The 19,201-nt window shown below is 40.4% G+C and overlaps 1 protein-coding gene across 2 annotated transcripts in view; it reads left to right on the forward strand.

Moving 5' to 3' along the window:
- Positions 1–13,454: 13,454 nt before the first annotated feature.
- Positions 13,455–19,201, forward strand: part of LOC126161406 (V-type proton ATPase subunit H) — a 64,187-nt gene continuing 58,440 nt past the window's right edge. Inside the window, exons 1-2 of one of the 2 annotated variants that reach the window (XM_049917184.1) lie at positions 13,455–13,524; positions 13,620–13,696. In XM_049917184.1, the coding sequence (XP_049773141.1) occupies positions 13,645–13,696 (52 nt within the window). In that variant the 5' untranslated portion in view covers positions 13,455–13,524; positions 13,620–13,644. The other variant, XM_049917186.1, reaches the window with a different exon arrangement.

The raw sequence follows: 19,201 nt of genomic DNA on the forward strand, positions 1-19,201 counted from the left end.
AGAGAAAATTGTACACTCGCAACTAATTCATTAGAGCTAAGTAAAAATGTTTTTTGCATATTAGTGGGTATTTTAGAATCTGTTACTCCTTCATAATTCATTGTTATGGAGATGTCACCTGAGAGTGTGGTTTTCAGTGCCAGTGTTTTCTGATAACAAAAAAATTAAATACCCGTGAAGCGGCTTCTCCATCCCCAAGACGATTAATCACCGATGTGGTTGCCCCGTTTAAACTGTTTTCTCCAATTAAGTCAGGTGATGCCGATGGTAATAGATTACGAAATGAGACGCTTTTTTTTGTTAGTCATGTAGAATAATAATTGACGACAGTAGAAGTAAAGCAGATGTAAAACATAGACTGTCAACAGCAAGAAAACCTTCCTTGGGAAAGAGATGTTGTTAACATCTAAATAGTACATACAAGGATAGGATAGAATAATTTGAAATGTGGTGCTACAGAAGAATGCTGATGATCAGGAGGATAGAAGAGATAATTGGTGACGAGGCACTGAATCGAATTGGGAAGGAGGGATCGGTTGATAGGACACCTCCAGAGGCATGAAGGAATCGTTGATTAACGGAGGAAGTGTAGGGGATAAAAAGGAGGAAGCTGAGTCTTCGATATAGCATGCAGGTTCAAGTGTATAAATACCGAGCGGGGTAGCGCAGTGGTTAGCACACTGGACTCGCATTCGGGAAGACGACGGTTGAAACCCACGTCCGGCCATCCTGATTTAGGTTTTTCGTGAGTTCCCCAAATCGCTTAAGACAACTGCCGGTAAGGTTCCTTCGAAAGGGCACGGGCGTTTGCCTTCTCTATCTTTCTCTAATCCGAGGTTTTGCTCCGTCTCTAATGACCTCGTTGTCGACGGGACGTTAAATACTAATCTCCTCCTCCTGCCTCAAATCGGTATGGTCGCAGGAGTTACACAAAGATGAAGAAGTTTTCGCAGCGTAGACTATTAATAGTGGGTAGAGCTGCAGCAGTCTTGGGGCTGAACACCACAGTAAAAGTTAACCAAACATAAAAAGTGTTCAAAATGGTTCAAATGGCTCTGAGCACTATGGGACTTAACATCTTAGGTCATCAGTCCCCTAGAACTTAGAACTACTTAAACCTAACTAACCTAAGGACATCACACACATCCATGCCCGAGGCAGGATTCGAACCTGCGACCGTAGCAATCCTGCGGTTCCGGACTGAAGCGCCTAGAACCGCACGACCGCCGCGGCCGGCTATAAAAAGTGTTGTTTTGATCGGTATATGTCAACTTGGTTTGCACATACTCTCTCAGTTTTTTCTTAGAACATGAAATACCGTAACACTTAAGTTTCCACTTTCTGTTTGATGAATTTGAGAAACACAGTGTAGTACCATTGTAAAAATATAACCAGTTCGACAGGGATTTGATAGTGTAGTGGAAATAAGAATTGACTTTTATGTGTAAGATTATGGTTCGATTCCATTGTAAGTTACTCTTTTTAATATTTATCGAAATATCACTTGAGTGTGTGGCAAAGCCCCTGCAATACACTCTTAAAATCACACATTGCTGTCACAAATAAATTATATTGTATTTACGCAGGTATTTATTGATGCTATTTTTCTAAGCTCGTCCTTTAAAAAGCCTATTACATGAGAATTACTGTATATTAATTTATCCTTTTTGAACTTTAAATGGCATTTCAAGTTTTTTTGTCTGCTGTTTGGCGATTTATTAATTATATGCAGGTGTAATTTTGGACTAATCTGCTTCCTAATGTTTTATGTTAATACTTTTAACACGAATGTTATAGTGTTCCAGCATTTTCAAATACCTATCTAGGGGAAGTTTTAAAATAAAACAATTGGAAACTGATTAAACGAAACATTATTAACATCCAGCTGTGGAATGTTGAACAGAAACAAATAAGCTTCCACACCGTTAGCTGCAATTGTTCACGTCACTGTGGGCTTGATAGACCGACTTCCATCTACATCTACATCTACATTTATACTCCGCAAGCCACCCAACGGTGTCTGGCGGAGGGCACTTTACGTGCCACTGTCATTGCCTCCCTTTCCTGTTCCAGTCGCGTATGGTTCGCGGGAAGAAAGATTGCCACAAAGCCTCCGTGCGCGCTCGAATCTCTCTAATTTTACGTTCGTGATCTCCTCGGGAGGTACAAGTAGGGGGAAGCAATATATTCGATACCTCATCCAGAAACGCACCCTCTCGAAACCTGGACAGCAAGCTACACCGCGATGCAGAGCGCCTCTCTTGCAGAGTCTGCCATTTGAGTTTGCTAAACATTTCCGTAACGCTATCACGCTTACCAATAATCCTGTGACGAAACGCGCCGCTCTTCTTTGGATCTTCTCTCTCTCCTCTGTCAACCCGACCTGGTACGGATACCACACTGATGAGCAATACTCAAGTATAGGTCGAACGAGTATTTTGTAAGCGACTTCCTTTGTTGATGGACTACATTTTCTAAGGACTCTCCCAATGAATCTCAACCTGGCACCCGCCTTACCAACAATTAATTTTATATGATCATTCCACTTCAAATCGTTCCACACGCATATTCCTAGATATTTTACAGAAGTAACTGCTACCAGTGTTTGTTTCGCTATCATATAATCATACAATAACGGATCCTTCTTTCTATGTATTCACAATCCATGTTTAAATGCGCTTTTATAGTAAAGCATTGTGCGCTGCGATATCTTCCCAGAGTGGTGCTGGCGAGCAAATTTGCCGCTTAAAGCGTAAGGTTATTATTGTATCCAAAGAGACAGAACTATCTCTCTGATTGTACCCGACTATACACAGCTGAAGCTCCACCGGAATAAAACCAATGAGCTAGTGGCAAGCGCAGAAGAATACTCAGCATAATGTATATGGACATCATTGGATGAAAATTTCAATGTGATCCAGAAACAGCATTAACCGTACCTGTATTGTCCAACCAAGTGCAACAAGCATCGAAGTCCATCCCTCAAACTAACGCCTTGCCCTTTACAAAACAATGCATGCATATTTGCATGCTTGCATTCAACATTCTGCCAATTAAACTAGTTATTAATGTACCAGCATTTCACATTTTAAATGGCTTATCTCGCACTTGCGTTCAACTGTGACCTAGCAAAGTTAATCACTTACATATATTACCTAGACAAATTTCATTATTACCCAGACAAATTTCATTATTACAGATTAATTACTTTTTTCGATCAGTGAATTTTCATATAAAATTTTCATTCCCTATTTCACGCCCTTAAGTGTTGAATTTCCAAAAACACTGAAAATTCTTTTTATCTCCAACAGTCAAGTACCAGTTTTCATAGTATTTGGTTTTTCGGTCATAAATAAGAAAAATACGTGTTTCAACGTTTTTGGAAATTCAAACCCAAAGGGGGTGAAAGAAACAGAGGATGAAAGTTTTTAAAAATAAATCATTGTTAAGGTGTTACTAATGCATTTTTAAAGCTACATCTATGTAAATTTTAGTAGTTCTAGCTTCAAAATTGCCTTGATAGTGACATATTAAAAAAAATAACCTTTCGTCCCCTGTTTCACCTTCATAGAAGTGGAATTTCGAAAAATCCCTTCTTAAACTATAAATAAAGTCAACACCCTCTCGAAATCTAAAGTTCCTGTCGTTAGCTGGGCGATGATGAGTCAGTAAATCAATCAGGACAATTGCTGTTGTACGTATATAGATATAGGACATATAGGACTAACACTGATACTGAACATATACAAAGAAGAGCAACACGAATTATCACAGCTTTTGTGACCCACAGAACTTCGTCAAGGAAACGCTGAAATACTTGAAGTAACAGACACTTAAAGTGAGACTTAAACTATAGCCGGAAGGCCTACTTCCGTTTCGAGAACCAGTAGTAAGCAAGGAATCTAGGTATAAACTACAGCCTCCCTTGTGCTGCTCCCACAGGAACTACAAAGATAAGATTGGTCTAATTACAACACGCACAGGCGCATTTGAACAGTCATTTCTTCCTCGATATGTGCTTTGTACGGGAAGAAACCCTAATATGAATAACGATGGGAAGTATCGTCTATCAAGCACTTCACACAGATTTGTTTATTATATACACAGACAAAAGAAATTGTTGCAGCAAAAAATAGTTAATTTAGAGTAATCAAATTTCACGAAAACATTTGTCTAGGTAACATATTTAAGTGATTAACACTGCAAAATCACAGGTTAAAGTAAGTGCGAGGTAAGCCATTGCAAATGTGAAATGGTGGTGCTTTGACAACCAGTGTAACTGACAGAATGTTGAATGTTGCAAGCAAAAGTGCGTGCATTGTGTTGTACAGGTGCTGGATATCAGTTTGTGAGATGGATTGCACTTGGCTGATCAATACAGGGCGTCTAATCCTGTTTGTGGACGGCGCTGTTGTCCTCCGATGATGTCCCATATTGAAACTTCCTGGCAGATTAAAACTGTGTGCCGGACCGAGACTCGAACTCGGGAAATTTGCCTTTCGCGAGCAAGTGCTCTACCAACTGAGCTACCCAAGCACGTCTCACGCCCCGTCCTCACAGCTTTACTTCTGCCAGTATCTCGTCTCCTACCTTCCAAACTTTACAGAAGCTCTCCTGCGAACCCTGCAGAACTAGCACTCCTGAAAGAAAGGATATTGTGGAGACATGGCTTAGCCACAGCCTGGGGGATGTTTCCAGAATGAGATTTTCACTCTGCAGCGGAGTGTGCTCTGATATGAAACTTCCAGACAGATTAAAACTGTGTGCCGGACCGAGACTCGAACTCAGAACCATTGCCTTTCGTGGGCAAGTGCTCTACCAACTGAGCTACCCAAGCACGACTCACGCCCCGTCCTCACAGCTTTAGTTCTGCCAGTATCTCGTCTCATTTCATCTCGTTTCATATCAGCGCACACTCCGCTGCAGAGTGAAAATCTCATTCTGGAAACATCCCTCAGCCTGTAGTTAAGCCACTTCTCCGCAATATCCTTTCTTTCAGGAGTGCTAGTTCTGCAGGGTTCGCAGGAGAGCTTCTGTAAAGTTTGGAAGGTAGGAGACGAGATACTGGCAGAAGTAAAGCTGTGAGGACGGGGTGTGAGTCGTGCTTGGGTAGCTCAGTTGGTAGAGCACTTGCCGCAAAAGGCAAAGGTCCCGAGTTCGAGTCTCGGTCCGGTACACAGTTTTAATCTGCCAGGAAGTTTCATATCAGCGCACACTCCGCTGCAGAGTGAAAATCTCATTCTGGAAATGTCCCATATTGCTCCATTGCAGACAGATCTGGTGATCGCGTAGGCTTAGACAACGTGTCGGCACTCTGTAGAGCATGTTGAGTTGCAACACCGGTGTGTGTACGAGTGTTATCCTCTTGGAAAACTTCCCCTGGAATGCTGTTCACGAATGGCAGCGCAAGTGGTTAAATCACCAAACTGACATACAAATCTGCGGCCAGGGTGCGTGGGACAACCATGAGAGTGCTCCTGCTGTCACAGAGTAACACCCCAGGCCATAACTCTAGGTGCAGGTCCAGTGTGTCTAGCACACAGACAGATTGTCTGCAGGCCCTCAACTGGCCCCCTTCTAACCAACACACAGCAATCACTGAGACTTAGGCAGAATCAGCTTTGTCAGAAAACGCAACAGACCTCCACCCTGCCCTCTAGTGAGCTCTGACTTGCCGCCACAGAAGTCGCAAATGGCTGTGGTTTGAAGCCAGTGGAATGCAAACTACAAGGCGACTGTCCTTGAAGTAATCGATTTGTAACAGTTCGTTGCATCAGCGCCAGAGACATACACCGAACACGAAGCTCTTCTCTTCCAGTAGTGCCACATGGTCGTCCAGGGCCTGGTCTTCTTGGGACTGTACATTCTCATGACCACCGCTGTCAGCAATCATGTACAGTGGGTACATTCTTACCAAATCTTTCTGCACTATCGCAGAAGGAATATCCTCCTCTCGTAGTCCTTTTACACGGCCTCGTTCAAACTCAGTAGGGTATTGATAAAGGTGTCTTTGTCGCCTTAAAGGCATTCTTGACTAACATGAACTCACAACGTCCGATTTCAAAAATAGCTAACGCCCACGAGTGTTGCAGCTTGTATTTCAAGCAAACCGATTTGCAGCCTCATAATGGCGCTACTAGCGTTACTCTTATGCGACTGGCACGAAATTTAAACAGACATCATCTTTCAGATGTAGAGGAACGCCTACCAGCTTTCGTTTACGTCGCACAACTCCTTCTTGGTGCTGGGATTTTTTTCCGTCTATGTATGTAAACGTAGATGCAGCCTCTGAGCCACTGGACTATCTGTTTACTTACTGGATGCATCTCACTGTATACAATAAACTCTACGAATTAACTGGTATCCACTACAAGAATTCGAAACGAAAATAAAATTGACTGATGTAACCAGAGACATCATGTGTTGGACACTAGAATGGAGGGTAATAGTAATAGAGAATGTTGTACATAGAGATTCAGATGGTCCTTGTTGTTTGTGTGGTCTTCTCTCAGAAGATCTCCACACTAACCAATATTTGTGCAGGCCTCTTCTTATCTGCATAACTGTCGCAACCTACGTCCATTTGAACCTACTTGCTATATTCAAGGCTTTGTCTCTCTTCGCAGTTTTTGACTTCGAATTTCTCTCCATCGCCAAATTGATGAATCCTTGATACCTCATTATCTGTCCTATCAACTGGTCCATTATTTTTGTCAGATTGTTCCTTAAATTTCTTCTTCCCCCTGTCTGATTCAGTAGCCTACCCATCTAATCTTCAACATAGTTCTGTAACATCACATTTCAAAAGCTTTTATTATCTTCTTGTTTGAACCATTTTTCAATCATGTTTTATTTCCATAGAAGGTTACACTGCAGACAAATGCCTTCAGAAGAGACTTCCTAAGACTTAAATTTATATTACACTAGTTGTTACCCACATCTGTGCTCACATATCAGTAGTTTCCTAATATAATTCCCTCAGCATTGCCTGATTTAATTCGACTACTTGTTTTACTTTTGTTGATGTTCGTATTATAACCTGTTTTCAAGACATTGTCCATTCCATTCCACTGCTCTTCCAAGTCTTTTGCTATCTCTGACAGAATTATAATGTCTTGGGAAAACTTCAAAGCTTAATGTCTTCTCCCAGAACTTTAATTCTTTTTACAAATTTCACCCTCGTTTCCTTTACCACTTGTTCAATGCACAAACTGAATAGCACTATGGATAGGCTACCACGCTGTTGCATTCCCTTGTCCACTACTGCTTCCCTTTCATTGCTGTAACTTTAATAATTGCACTCTAGTTTTTGTAGAGATTGTAAATAACCTTTCACTCCCTGTTATTTATACCTATTGCCATCAGAATTGCAAAGCGTGTATTCCAGTCAATATCGTGAACCATTTTTTTTAATCTGCTATAAGCTTTATGCATAAGTTCGCCATTCTGAAGAATTTTCAGGACAAGCTGTAGTGTCAGCATTGCCTCGTGTGTTCCTCAATTTCTCCATAACCAAACTGGGCTCAGCTTTTGTCAGTTTTTCCATTCTTCTGTAAATAATTGTTAGTTCAATTGGACCGAATCCAAATAGATGGAATGGCACAGCTCTTATGCATGGAGATTAATAATTATGTTGTCTGTATAGAAATTAGACACCCTATTTTCTGGCATTTATAAATGCTCCTCAGTGAAACTAATTTTACAGCAGATTGATACTTTTATAGTAGTCCAGTACTTTTTCTCGTTTCCCAATATAAATAAGCTATTCAAATTATAGTTGTTGTTGTTGTGGTCTTCAGTCCTGAGACTGGTTTGATGCAGCTCTCCATGCTACTCTATCCTGTGAAAGCTTCTTCATCTCCCAGTACCTACTGCAACCTACATCCGTCTGAATCTGCTTAGTGTATTCATCTCTTGGTCTCCCCCTACGATTTTTACCCTCCACGCTGCCCTCCAATACTAAATTGGTGATCCCTTGATGCCTCAGAACATGTCCTACTAACCGATCCCTTCTTCTGGTCAAGTTGTGCCACAAACTTCTCTTGTCCCCAGTCCTATTCAATACTTCCTCATTAGTTATGTGATCTACCCATCTAATCTTCAGCATTCTTCTGTAGCACCACATTTCGAAAGCTTCTATTCTCTTCTTGTCCAAACTATTTACCGTCCATGTTTCACTTCCATACATGGCTACACTCCATACAAATACTTTCAGAAATGACTTCCTGACACTTAAATCTATACTCGATGTTAACAAATTTCTCTTCTTCAGAAACGCTTTCCTTGCCATTGCCAGTCTACATTTTATATCCTCTCTACTTCGACCATCATCAGTTATTTTGCTCCCCAAATAGCAAAACTCCTTTACTACTTTAAGTGTCTCATTTCCTAATCTAATTCCCTCAGCATCGCCCGACTTAATTCGACTACATTCCATTATCCTCGTTTTGCTTTTGTTGATGTTCATCTTATATCCTCCTTTCAAGACACCATCCATTCCGTTCAACTGCACTTCCAGGTCCTTTGCTGTCTCTGACAGAATTACAATGTCATCGGCAAACCTCAAGGTTTTTATTTCTTCTCCATGGATTTTAATACCTACTCCGAATTTTTCTTTTGTTTCCTTTACTGCTTGCTCGATATACAGATTGAATAACATCGGGGAGAGGCTACAACCCTGTCTTACTCCCTTCCCAACCACTGCTTCCCTTTCATGTCCCTCGACTCTTATAACTGCCATCTGGTTTCTGTACAAATTGTAAATAGCCTTTCGCTCCCTGTATTTTACCCCTGCCCCCTTTAGAATTTGAAAGAGAGTATTCCAGTCAACATTGTCAAAAGCTTTCTCTAAGTCTACAAATGCTAGAAATGTAGGTTTGCCTTTCCTTAATCTTTCTTCTAATATAAGTCGTAAGGTCAGTATTGCCTCACGTGTTCCAGTATTTCTACGGAATCCAAACTGATCTTCCCCGAGGTCAGCTTCTACTAGCTTTTCCATTCGTCTGTAAAGAATTCGTGTTAGTATTTTGCAGCTGTGACTTATTAAACTGATTGTTCGGTAATTTTCACATCTGTCAACACCTGCTTTCTTTGGGATTGTAATTATTATATTCTTCTTGAAGTCTGAGGGTATTTCGCCTGTTTCATACATCTTGCTCACCAGATGGTAGAGTTTTGTCAGGACTGGCTCTCCCAAGGCCGTCAGTAGTTCCAATGCAATGTTGTCTACTCCGGGGGCCTTGTTTCGACTCAGGTCTTTCAGTGCTCTGTCAAACTCTTCACGCAGTATCGTATCTCCCATTTCATCTTCATCTACATCCTCTTCCATTTCCATAATATTGTCCTCAAGTACATCGCCCTTGTATAGACCCTCTATATACTCCTTCCACCTTTCTGCTTTCCCTTCTTTGCTTAGAACTGGGTTTCCATCTGAGCTCTTGATGTTCATACAAGTGGTTCTCTTATCTCCAAAGGTCTCTTTAATTTTCCTGTAGGCAGTATCTATCTTACCCCTAGTGAAATAAGCCTCTACATCCTTACATTTGTCCTTTAGCCGTCCCTGCTTAGCCATTTTGCACTTCCTGTCGATCTCATTTTTGAGACGTTTGTATTCCTTTTTGCCTGCTTCATTAACTGCATTTTTATATTTTCTCCTTTCATCAATTAAATTCAATATTTCTTCTGTTACCCAAGGATTTCTAAGAGCCCTGGTCTTTTTACCTACTTGATCCTCTGCTGCCTTCACTACTTCATCCCTCAAAGCTACCCATTCTTCTTCTACTGTATTTCTTTCCCCCATTCCTGTCAATTGTTCCCTTATGCTCTCCCTAAAACTCTGTACAACCTCTGGTTCTACTGTATTTCTTTCCCCCATTCCTGTCAATTGTTCCCTTATGCTCTCCCTAAAACTCTGTACAACCTCTGGTTCTTTCAGTTTATCCAGGTCCCATCTCCTTAAATTCCCACCTTTTTGCAGTTTCTTCAGTTTTAATCTACAGGTCATAACCAATAGATTGTGGTCAGAGTCCACATCTGCCCCTGGAAATGTCTTACAATTTAAAACCTGGTTCCTAAATCTCTGTCTTACCATTATATAATCTATCTGATACCTTTTAGTATCTCCAGGGTTCTTCCATGTATACAACCTTCTATCATGATTCTTAAACCAAGTGTTAGCTATAATTAAGTTGTGCTCTGTGCAAAATTCTACCAGGCGGCTTCCTCTTTCATTTCTTAGCCCCAATCGATATTCACCTACTACGTTTCCTTCTCTCCCTTTCCCTACACTCGAATTCCAGTCACCCATGACTATTAAATTTTCGTCTCCCTTCACTATCTGAATAATTTCTTTTATATCATCATACATTTCTTCAATTTCTTCTTCATCTGCAGAGCTAGTTGGCATATAAACTTGTACTACTGTAGTAGGCGTGGGCTTCGTGTCTATCTTGGCCACAATAATGCGTTCACTATGCTGTTTGTAGTAGCTAACCCGCTTTCCTATTTTCCTATTCATTATTAAACCTACTTCTGCATTGCCCCTATTTGACTTTGTGTTTATAACCCTGTAGTCACCTGACCAGAAGTCTTGTTCCTCCTGCCACCGAACTTCACTAATTTGCACTATATCTAACTTTAACCTATCCATTTCCCTTTTTAAATTTTCTAACCTACCTGCCCAATTAAGGGATCTGACATTCCACGCTCCAGTCCGTAGGACGCCAGTTTTCTTTCTCCTGATAACGACATCCTCTTGAGTAGTCCCCGCCCGGAGATCCGAATGGGGGACTATTTTACCTCCGGAATATTTTACCCAAGAGGACGCCATCATCATTTAATCATACAGTAAAGCTGCATGCCCTCAGGAAAAATTACGGCCGTAGTTTCCCCTTGCTTTCAGCCGCTCGCAGTACCAGCACAGCAAGGCCGTTTTGGTTATTGTTACAAGGCCAGATCAGTCAATCATCCAGACTGTTGCCCTTGCAACTACTGAAAAGGCTGCTGCCCCTCTTCAGGAACCACACGTTTGTCTGGCCTCTCAACAGATACCCCTCCGTTGTGGTTGTACCTACGGTACGGCCATCTGTATCACTGAGGCACGCAAGCCTCCCCACCAACGGCAAGGTCCATGGTTCATGGGGGGGGGGGGGGGAATATTATAGTTAACGGTATATTATTCACTGTTAAGCAATTCTGGTGGAAACTGTTAAATGTACAATATCATTTTGATGTTTAGGATGTCTTTCTGCAGCCCTAAGTAATCCCTAACCATAATTCAGTAGCAAAGACAAACTTGTAGAATTAATTATAAGATGGAACAGAAATCTGACAATATATCCAGTTGCAGAAGCCAAAGATTAAGTTATTGCAAGTGTTACAAGCCAATTGCTTCACCACTTATCATGGCAGGATAAGATCTTCAAAATGCAATGATGTGAAAAAATCTTCAATAGTGCAAATAATGAAGCACATTTATTCTCATGTCTACAGATTCTTCCCTTCCCTTCCCAGCTATCATATAATCTTACAGTACATTTTATTACACAAACCAGTAACCCTAATGGTCTACATTTAAAATCACAGTACTTCTCAAAAGCTACAAATCCACACTTCCTAAAAATAGCTGAGTATGTGCCTATTCCAGATCACATATGTTACTTTCTTCAGACAATCTCTGTATAAAATAAAAAATGAAAATAAAGTCACAATAATAACTGCTAGACAAAGCAGCGTTTTGGCTTAATGTACACATAAACTACTGTAGTTCTAAGTTCGTTTTACTGCATTGTTCTTCATGAATTTTCCTTATTAATTTCACATGACCAGTGCAAAATTCTCACACGGTCGTGGAACATGCCATAGCAGTGTGTGAATAATAATTAATTCAATACAATGCATGATAATAATATGACTACATAATATATTTATTTTTCATTTCTATAATGATCAGAGGTTTTTCGATGTCCTCCCATACGTATTTAAAAATTATGAATTGTTGCTGAATTTATTAGAATATAACTGCAAAATTTACGTTATTAAAGTTACCTATACCCATAAGTCTGTTTTCGACATTACTCCCATTTTTTTCCCCGATAATATCCATACAGAAGAAACTAGTTCAAATTATTCAGTTTTGTTGGCAGTGACAGAGAAGTACATACAGGTGGAAAACTGTTTATTATTTCAAAAGTAATTGACATAACTATTAATATAGTTATCCCACTGTGAGACAAGACAGTCAATTCCTTCATGAAAAAATTTTTGCAGCTGCCTGTGAAACGATGATTGTACCCTACATCGGAAGCTAATCAACGACCACGAATGTCTCTCCAGGGCTCCAAACATATGAAAATCGGATGGGGAGAGATCTGGACTGTATGAAGGATGTGTAAGGGCTTCCCAGTGAAACTTCTGCAGTGTAGTCAAAAAAACGTTGGCAACATGTACGTGAACTGGTCTACGTTCCAGAGTATTTGGACATGACGGCGTGCTTCAATTTTGGCGACGTGTCCGACTGTCCATGTTGACACATGGCATCATTATATTGCAGGTTAATGCCCGCACACACGTGGCCAGGGTTGTTTCAACTATGCTGCAGAAGTGTTGCTGGGAAGTCCTTACTCACCCTCCGTACGGTCCAGATCTCTCCCCATACGATTTCTATATTTGTGGAGTCCTGAAATAAAAATCGTCGCTGTCTATTTGCTTCAGACGAAGAGATGCACGCCTGGGTACAATCATGGTTCCGAAAGCAACTCAAAGATTTTCCCCACGAGATACTGACCATCTTGTCTCACAGAGGGATAAATTTGTCAACAGTTCCGACAACTACTTTTGAAATAGTAAACTTTTTTTCCTTTTTTTCCATATATCTCGTTTTAATTTGACCCCCCTTACATTTCCCAACAGAAGACTAATGTTTCACTGTATCATAAGATCGCTTAAGATTTTAGATAACTAAACTTAGTTTGCATTGCTGTCAAGTGTCCAGCAGTAAACTCTTTTCTGGACAACGATTTCCAGCTCCGAGACATCGTGGATAAAGTGGTTTATCATTAGAATGGTTTCATGGTTGAATCACACCATTCGTAATAGGTTCGTCTTCATGCCGCACGTGATTATGATACGGCATTGAATTCAACTTCAGTTTTGGTTTAGGAACAGTTATAAATGCCTATGCGTAGATAATTTGAGTAAATTTGTAGAACACACTGGTATTGCCTAATAGAATCCTGTTGTACGGCTACTCCAGAAAAGTGAGGACGTAGATGGCCTTCATTAACAACAAAAGTACATACATCGAAGTTACAGAATAATTCCACAGTGTATCCATAGGCGGTAGAATTTCATAAACTGACAACTCCAGGTGCAGTAGTCTATTGCATGAACACCACGTACGTGTAAATAAAAGACAGAAAATGACGCTAATCGAATAGGTTCGATGTCCCTTTTCTTTCACTAACCTGTTCTCAACAATCTAAAGTTGGCTGCACTGCTACATCAGATCACAAGATTCGTCTGCAAGTAAGTGGATGTGCTATATTGTTCTGAAAGAAGGCGTTGACCTAAAAAGTGTTTTGTTTGTTGTAATCAGTAATACAACAATCTGTTACTTTCAGCGAGGACAGCGCCTTCTCATTAACCATGGCAGACTCTACAATAAAATCCATTATTTCGTTACCAGACGAAAAAATTGGTAAGTTTAAAAAGTCAGCTTGGTGAGTACAGTACCGCTGATTTTTCGTCAATTATTCAGCTTTTGGAATTACTGGCAGCAGCTCTTATTGTGATTGATGAATAGAGCATGTATCACTAATAATCAAAATACTGCTGATTTCTTTCAAAATCTTAAATGTAAACAGTTTCATGTTTGTCTTTAAATCTTTTGTAGGATAGATTTATTTGCTATATATGACTACACTTTCACTGCTAATCCAAAATCATCACTGTATTTTTGATGTGTTGTTTTTGCCTCGAAAGTATAGCGAAAAATCCAATACTTCAGAGTTCTTGAGTAGGAGAGAGACTAATATTTTTGTAGAGTAGTAATATATGTGTGATAAATGACAGTTTGGTGGTACTATTTAAGATACCATATAAATAGATCTAAGAAAAAATATTTGAAGGAGGCACGCTACAGCTGAGTGAAGTGAAGCCTGCCAACTATCTAGGGTATATATTAATGTGTGCCAAGCTGCCCAAACTTAGGATTTGTTTCTTTTCTATGTGAACTAAATATTTTTCCAAATTGTGAAATTCTATCAGTAGTGGAAGACAGTCTCTAAAATCATTATTGTAAAATTGGAATACATTAGCTAACATTAGTGAGGATTCATTGACTAACTAGGTAACCCATAAAATAAACAATGTAAATGCAACAGCCAGTTTGCATAGCTGTAATTTCAGGAAGTTGAATTTTTGTTCAACTTTGTTACATTGCAATGTATTCTACTTAAGCATATTAATGCTATACGAGCAGCCATTTCCAATTTCTTAAAGTAATCTGTAATATTTGGATTGTGTCATCAGCATGTCAGGTTGATGATACTCAAGTCACTAAATTTGAATTCATCATCCAGAATCTTTCGCCCATACAAACTACACACCAACAAATATGTCTTTGTGTGACAAAATTTATATCTGTGTACTCAGTCCAAGAGTGTTGTTGATCCTTGGTGTTTGTGCATGTTTCAAATGAATTGTGATCAGTGTCCAGGTATAGCATTATTTCTCATTATCACTTAAATTTTGGGCTCGAGGAATGTTTGATGCGAGTTGTCAGATTTGGCCAGTTGTGTAATGTTAACAGTTGTTGTCACATCACCTTTTGTGCAGATATTCACAGTTTTGCTAGGTAGTGATAAATTAACATCTGTTGGCAAAGCCAACAGGTTTCAAAGAAATAATAATAGTAATAAATAGATAGAGTTGACCCGTTGACTTGTAGCTAGGCATAGTTTAGGTTGAAAGATAACAGTTTGGTATTGAATTGGTGAAGCTAATAAATGTGGTATTAAAAAAATACCTTACCCCATTTGAAAAAATCGCCAATAACATCATTTTGTAGTTGCCATGTTGAAATTTTGACTTTTTTATGCTGCTGTTCTGTGAAAATTGCTGCTCCAATAAGGAATCATCAGAAATTAATTAAATGTAAGGCCTAGGCAATGACCTTCAGTTGTACATAGAAATGGTGAAAAAAAGCCTAACATAATATTATATTGTAAATATTCTGTACTTGGTAGAGTCATCACATTTTGCATAATAGCTTACATATGTTGTCGCTCAAGTCAAACTGGTTTTGAACATGTCATTAAGAGACATAATTTCAGTTAATTTATGTTGAAATACAGCACTGTAAGGGCTGCTGAATCAGTATCATGACCAAGGTTAACTGATGAAATTGCAAACATGGTCAGCAGACAATACAATAGATGAAAAGACTATAAGATGAAGAGAAAATTGATATATACTGTGCAGAGAAATCCTGAAAAATGATACCACATGTGAAAGAGCATTTTATGGGTCCAGAAAAATCATTGTATAGAATCTTGATAAATAAGGAGCAATCAAAATGTTCCTGTTTAAATGCCTTGCACTCCAGAATCGGTATGCCAGTAAAGTAAAAACGCGCTGAGCATTAAGACAATTATCCCACTGGCATACCTGGTTTAAGATACCCATTTGGTGAAACACTTGCCCTGCTGCATGAGGTAGTCACTAATTGCCTGCTGCACATTTTCATCCAACAGGAATTGTCAACACTTGAAGGCACTTGTAAGGAGCCAAAAGCATTGTATTCACTTGGGGAGAGATCAGGACTATATGGTGGGTGCTAAAGTGTCCCCTACATGAGTTTACATGTTGAGGCTGGCCTCCATGCTCACTGGCATCTTCTGCCAAATTGTGACCAGTGCAGGTCTTGGTACAAGTTCTTCATACTCTGATAAATATCTATCAGTGTTTGTTCTTTGGCAGCCAAGATAAAAATAACAGCACATTAGACATGTTCGGATGCATTTGATAATAACTTTCCATGGTTCACATTTTCCATTTACCACACACGTCAGAAAGACATGAATGCCACACTAATTCCTTGCTTGCCCGTCAGTGCTTATGTATCCGCTTCAGAGTAATGCTGTGTTGCATATGTGCTGCAGCTACTACCTCAGTCATAATCTTTTTGATCACCCCTTATAGTTCATCTTGTATTTAGCCATGTCTGTTGTCTAACTCAAAGTAAGGCTCATTGTAAGACACAATTTGTTTGCCAGTTGTCCTATACTGAAAAGCCCTAAGTTTCTTGAGTTCAATCTGGGTTTATATCAGAACTATCATGCTGAAAGGAATACTATTTGTGCACACAGTCTGGAACATAACCCACTGGTGGGTGTCTGAAGCAGACAGTGGAAAACAATTCCTGCCGTAATGCAACTGTCATCTTGTTTCATAGTCTGTCTCTGTCAATTCACCTCTTCACCTCTTTGTGTGTGTGTGTGTGTGTGTGTGTGTGTGTGTGTGTGTGTGTGTGTGTGTGTTTGACAGCCTTCACTTCAAATATCTTATATATAACTTTTTGAGGGTTACTCGAAGTGTACAGTACCACTTCCCTAACCCGCAACCAAACTGTGACCTTTCAGTTTGACTGAGACCTCAGGCTAAGCAACAGATCAGTATCTCACCACAACAAAGATTTTGTACTCACATTTACTAGCTTCCCCACCTCACAACCATACTGTCACTTTCAGCCTAACTTAGACCCCGTGCTGCACCACCAATCTGTCACCATAACCTACAATTTAAAAAAAAAAAAAAAATATATAGTAACATGGGCACTAAACAGATATTTTCAGTGTCTTATTCTCTTTCTGTTATTGTGCACATATGACATTACATGCTACAAATCATTACATTCTATGTCAGAGCAGATGTCCAGTATTGATAGGCTCAGTTGGGCACTTATTGGTGTATGTTTGCAATGAATGTTTGTTTAACTAAGTGTCATGTTTGTGTTGTTTTTGTTGGTGGTGGCGATAAACATGGGAGCTAGTGAACCTGGTTCTGTCTGCTGCTCTGGAGGAGAAGCAGTGGTGTCACTGTGCTTAGTGATCAAGAACTATATGCTGACCATCTCTTACTGTTGCTGGCCAGATAGTGACAGTGTAAATTTCTTAGGTTGTCAGGGTTTAGATTAGCAACTTCTGCTACAGAGATGTTATGGCATTAGTTACACTTGCAGTTGTTCAGACTCATTAATTTGGTTGTGTGGTACCTGTTCTCATTGTAGAGGTGTGAACCTCTCCTATAAAACATTTACCAGTGGCACTTATGATATACACAGCTCAGTGTTCCCTTTTTCCAGTGTGGTGTACCTATAAAGTAAGCTTTTGACATTTCTGTTCATGTATTGCAGTTTTCACAAACAGTTATGACACACAGTCGGACTGAGACTCGAACTCGGGACGTTTGCATAGTATCATAACTTTTGCTGACACTGTACATTAATGCCATATTTGAAGATAATGTCGACATTTTCTGTTTTGCAATTTTTTTTTCTGCCCGTTGAGAACATGTCATTTATACTGTACCAAATATTGTGTGTTTACTAGCCATGTCCAACTTGGGTAAAATTTCTTTTTTCCATGAAATCCTCCTCCTCCTTCTTCTCCTTCATTAGGAACCACTGACTTTCATGGCTGCTGTTGTGGCAACCATTTATATCCAATAGGCAGCATGTGATTAGCGGTTGACGAACAGTCATTACATCATGCTACCAGTGATTTTGGTCATGTGTGTACTAGTAGCTCAAAACTGTTGTAGGAATGTAAACAATGAAGCACAATTGTCTCCCTCTTCTCAGCATGTAGAGCTTGCTTCCACACACAACAATAATAGCCTCTGACCCAACTGAATTGTTCTCACGTATTCTATTTCTACTTCTCCTCTAATAAGAGAATCCCAATAAACACAAGGGTAGTGCAAGACTTTCATGTCATCAACCATAATTCTGTGTTCATTTGTGAGACTGTGCTCAGCAACTTCTGATTCAAGTTCTCAATTTTCAATGTGCTTTGAGTGTTGCCCACCACATTTGAAACTAGTTAGCCTAGGCTGACCACTGTAGTTACATTTACCCTCACAGGATTCTTAGGAAGTCCAGGATGCCCTGAGACCAAAACTGTCGTTAAGAATACTCAGCATCTCCCAAATCTTCCTTCCATTCACCTCCCCCACCCAGTACCTGCTCCTCTCCCCCACCCATCACCTGCTTCCTCCCCCCACCACTCCTGTCCCCCCCCCCCCCCATCTGCCTGCTCACCCCATTTCCCTGCTCCGCCATATCTGCCCCCACCCCTCCCGGTCTGCCCACTCCAACCTCTCACCCCTATCTACTCGCTGACTCCACATCTACCCATCCCACCCCCTCCTGTCCACTCACTTTCAAAACTTCCATTCCCCTCCATTTGCTTTCTAAATGTCCCTCCACTTGCTGCCACACCAATCCCCTCCAATCGCTCCCACTTCATCCCCCAACCCTCGTTCCCACTCCACAGCACCTTCCACTCGCTCCCACCCCACAGCCTCACTCTCACCCCACAAACTGTCTCCACTCATTCGCACCACACCTGTCACTTTCCCCCCCCCCCCCCCCCCACACACACACACACACTCACTCCCACCCCACCACTCATTTCTCCCACTTGCTTTCCCCTCCATTTGCATCACTCTCCCACCAATAACTTCCCCCATCCACTCGCTTTCCCCCTTCCACTCCTTTTCCTGCTTCTCCCACTCGACTTTCCTTCCCTTCAGACTCATCAGTACTTTCCATATAGCTAAATTACTGACTATATATTTTGCCGAAGTATTGACTTCAATAGTTCTTACCCAGACTTTACACGACATCAGATTTTATAAGATTGGAGTATTTTTGTCTTTTAATACCCAACCTGTGGAGATGCCCCTTTCACTGACAGGAAATCCAACAGTGCACTAACACAGTGCAAAGATGCTTTGCTGTTTTAGTGGCCATAACAAACAAAGTTTTCTGGTTTCTCAATGAACAGAAAGTACAATTTTACCAATATTGAAACTTGACAGGAAGAGTCTGTATCTTCAGATACAGGCCAGTCACTTTGACAACTGTCTGCAAACTCGTGGACTGCATAGTTAATCACAGGTTCTGCTGGTAACTGGAAAC

Source organism: Schistocerca cancellata, chromosome 2 (assembly GCF_023864275.1).
Source record: "Schistocerca cancellata isolate TAMUIC-IGC-003103 chromosome 2, iqSchCanc2.1, whole genome shotgun sequence".
NCBI lineage: Eukaryota > Metazoa > Arthropoda > Insecta > Orthoptera > Acrididae > Schistocerca > Schistocerca cancellata.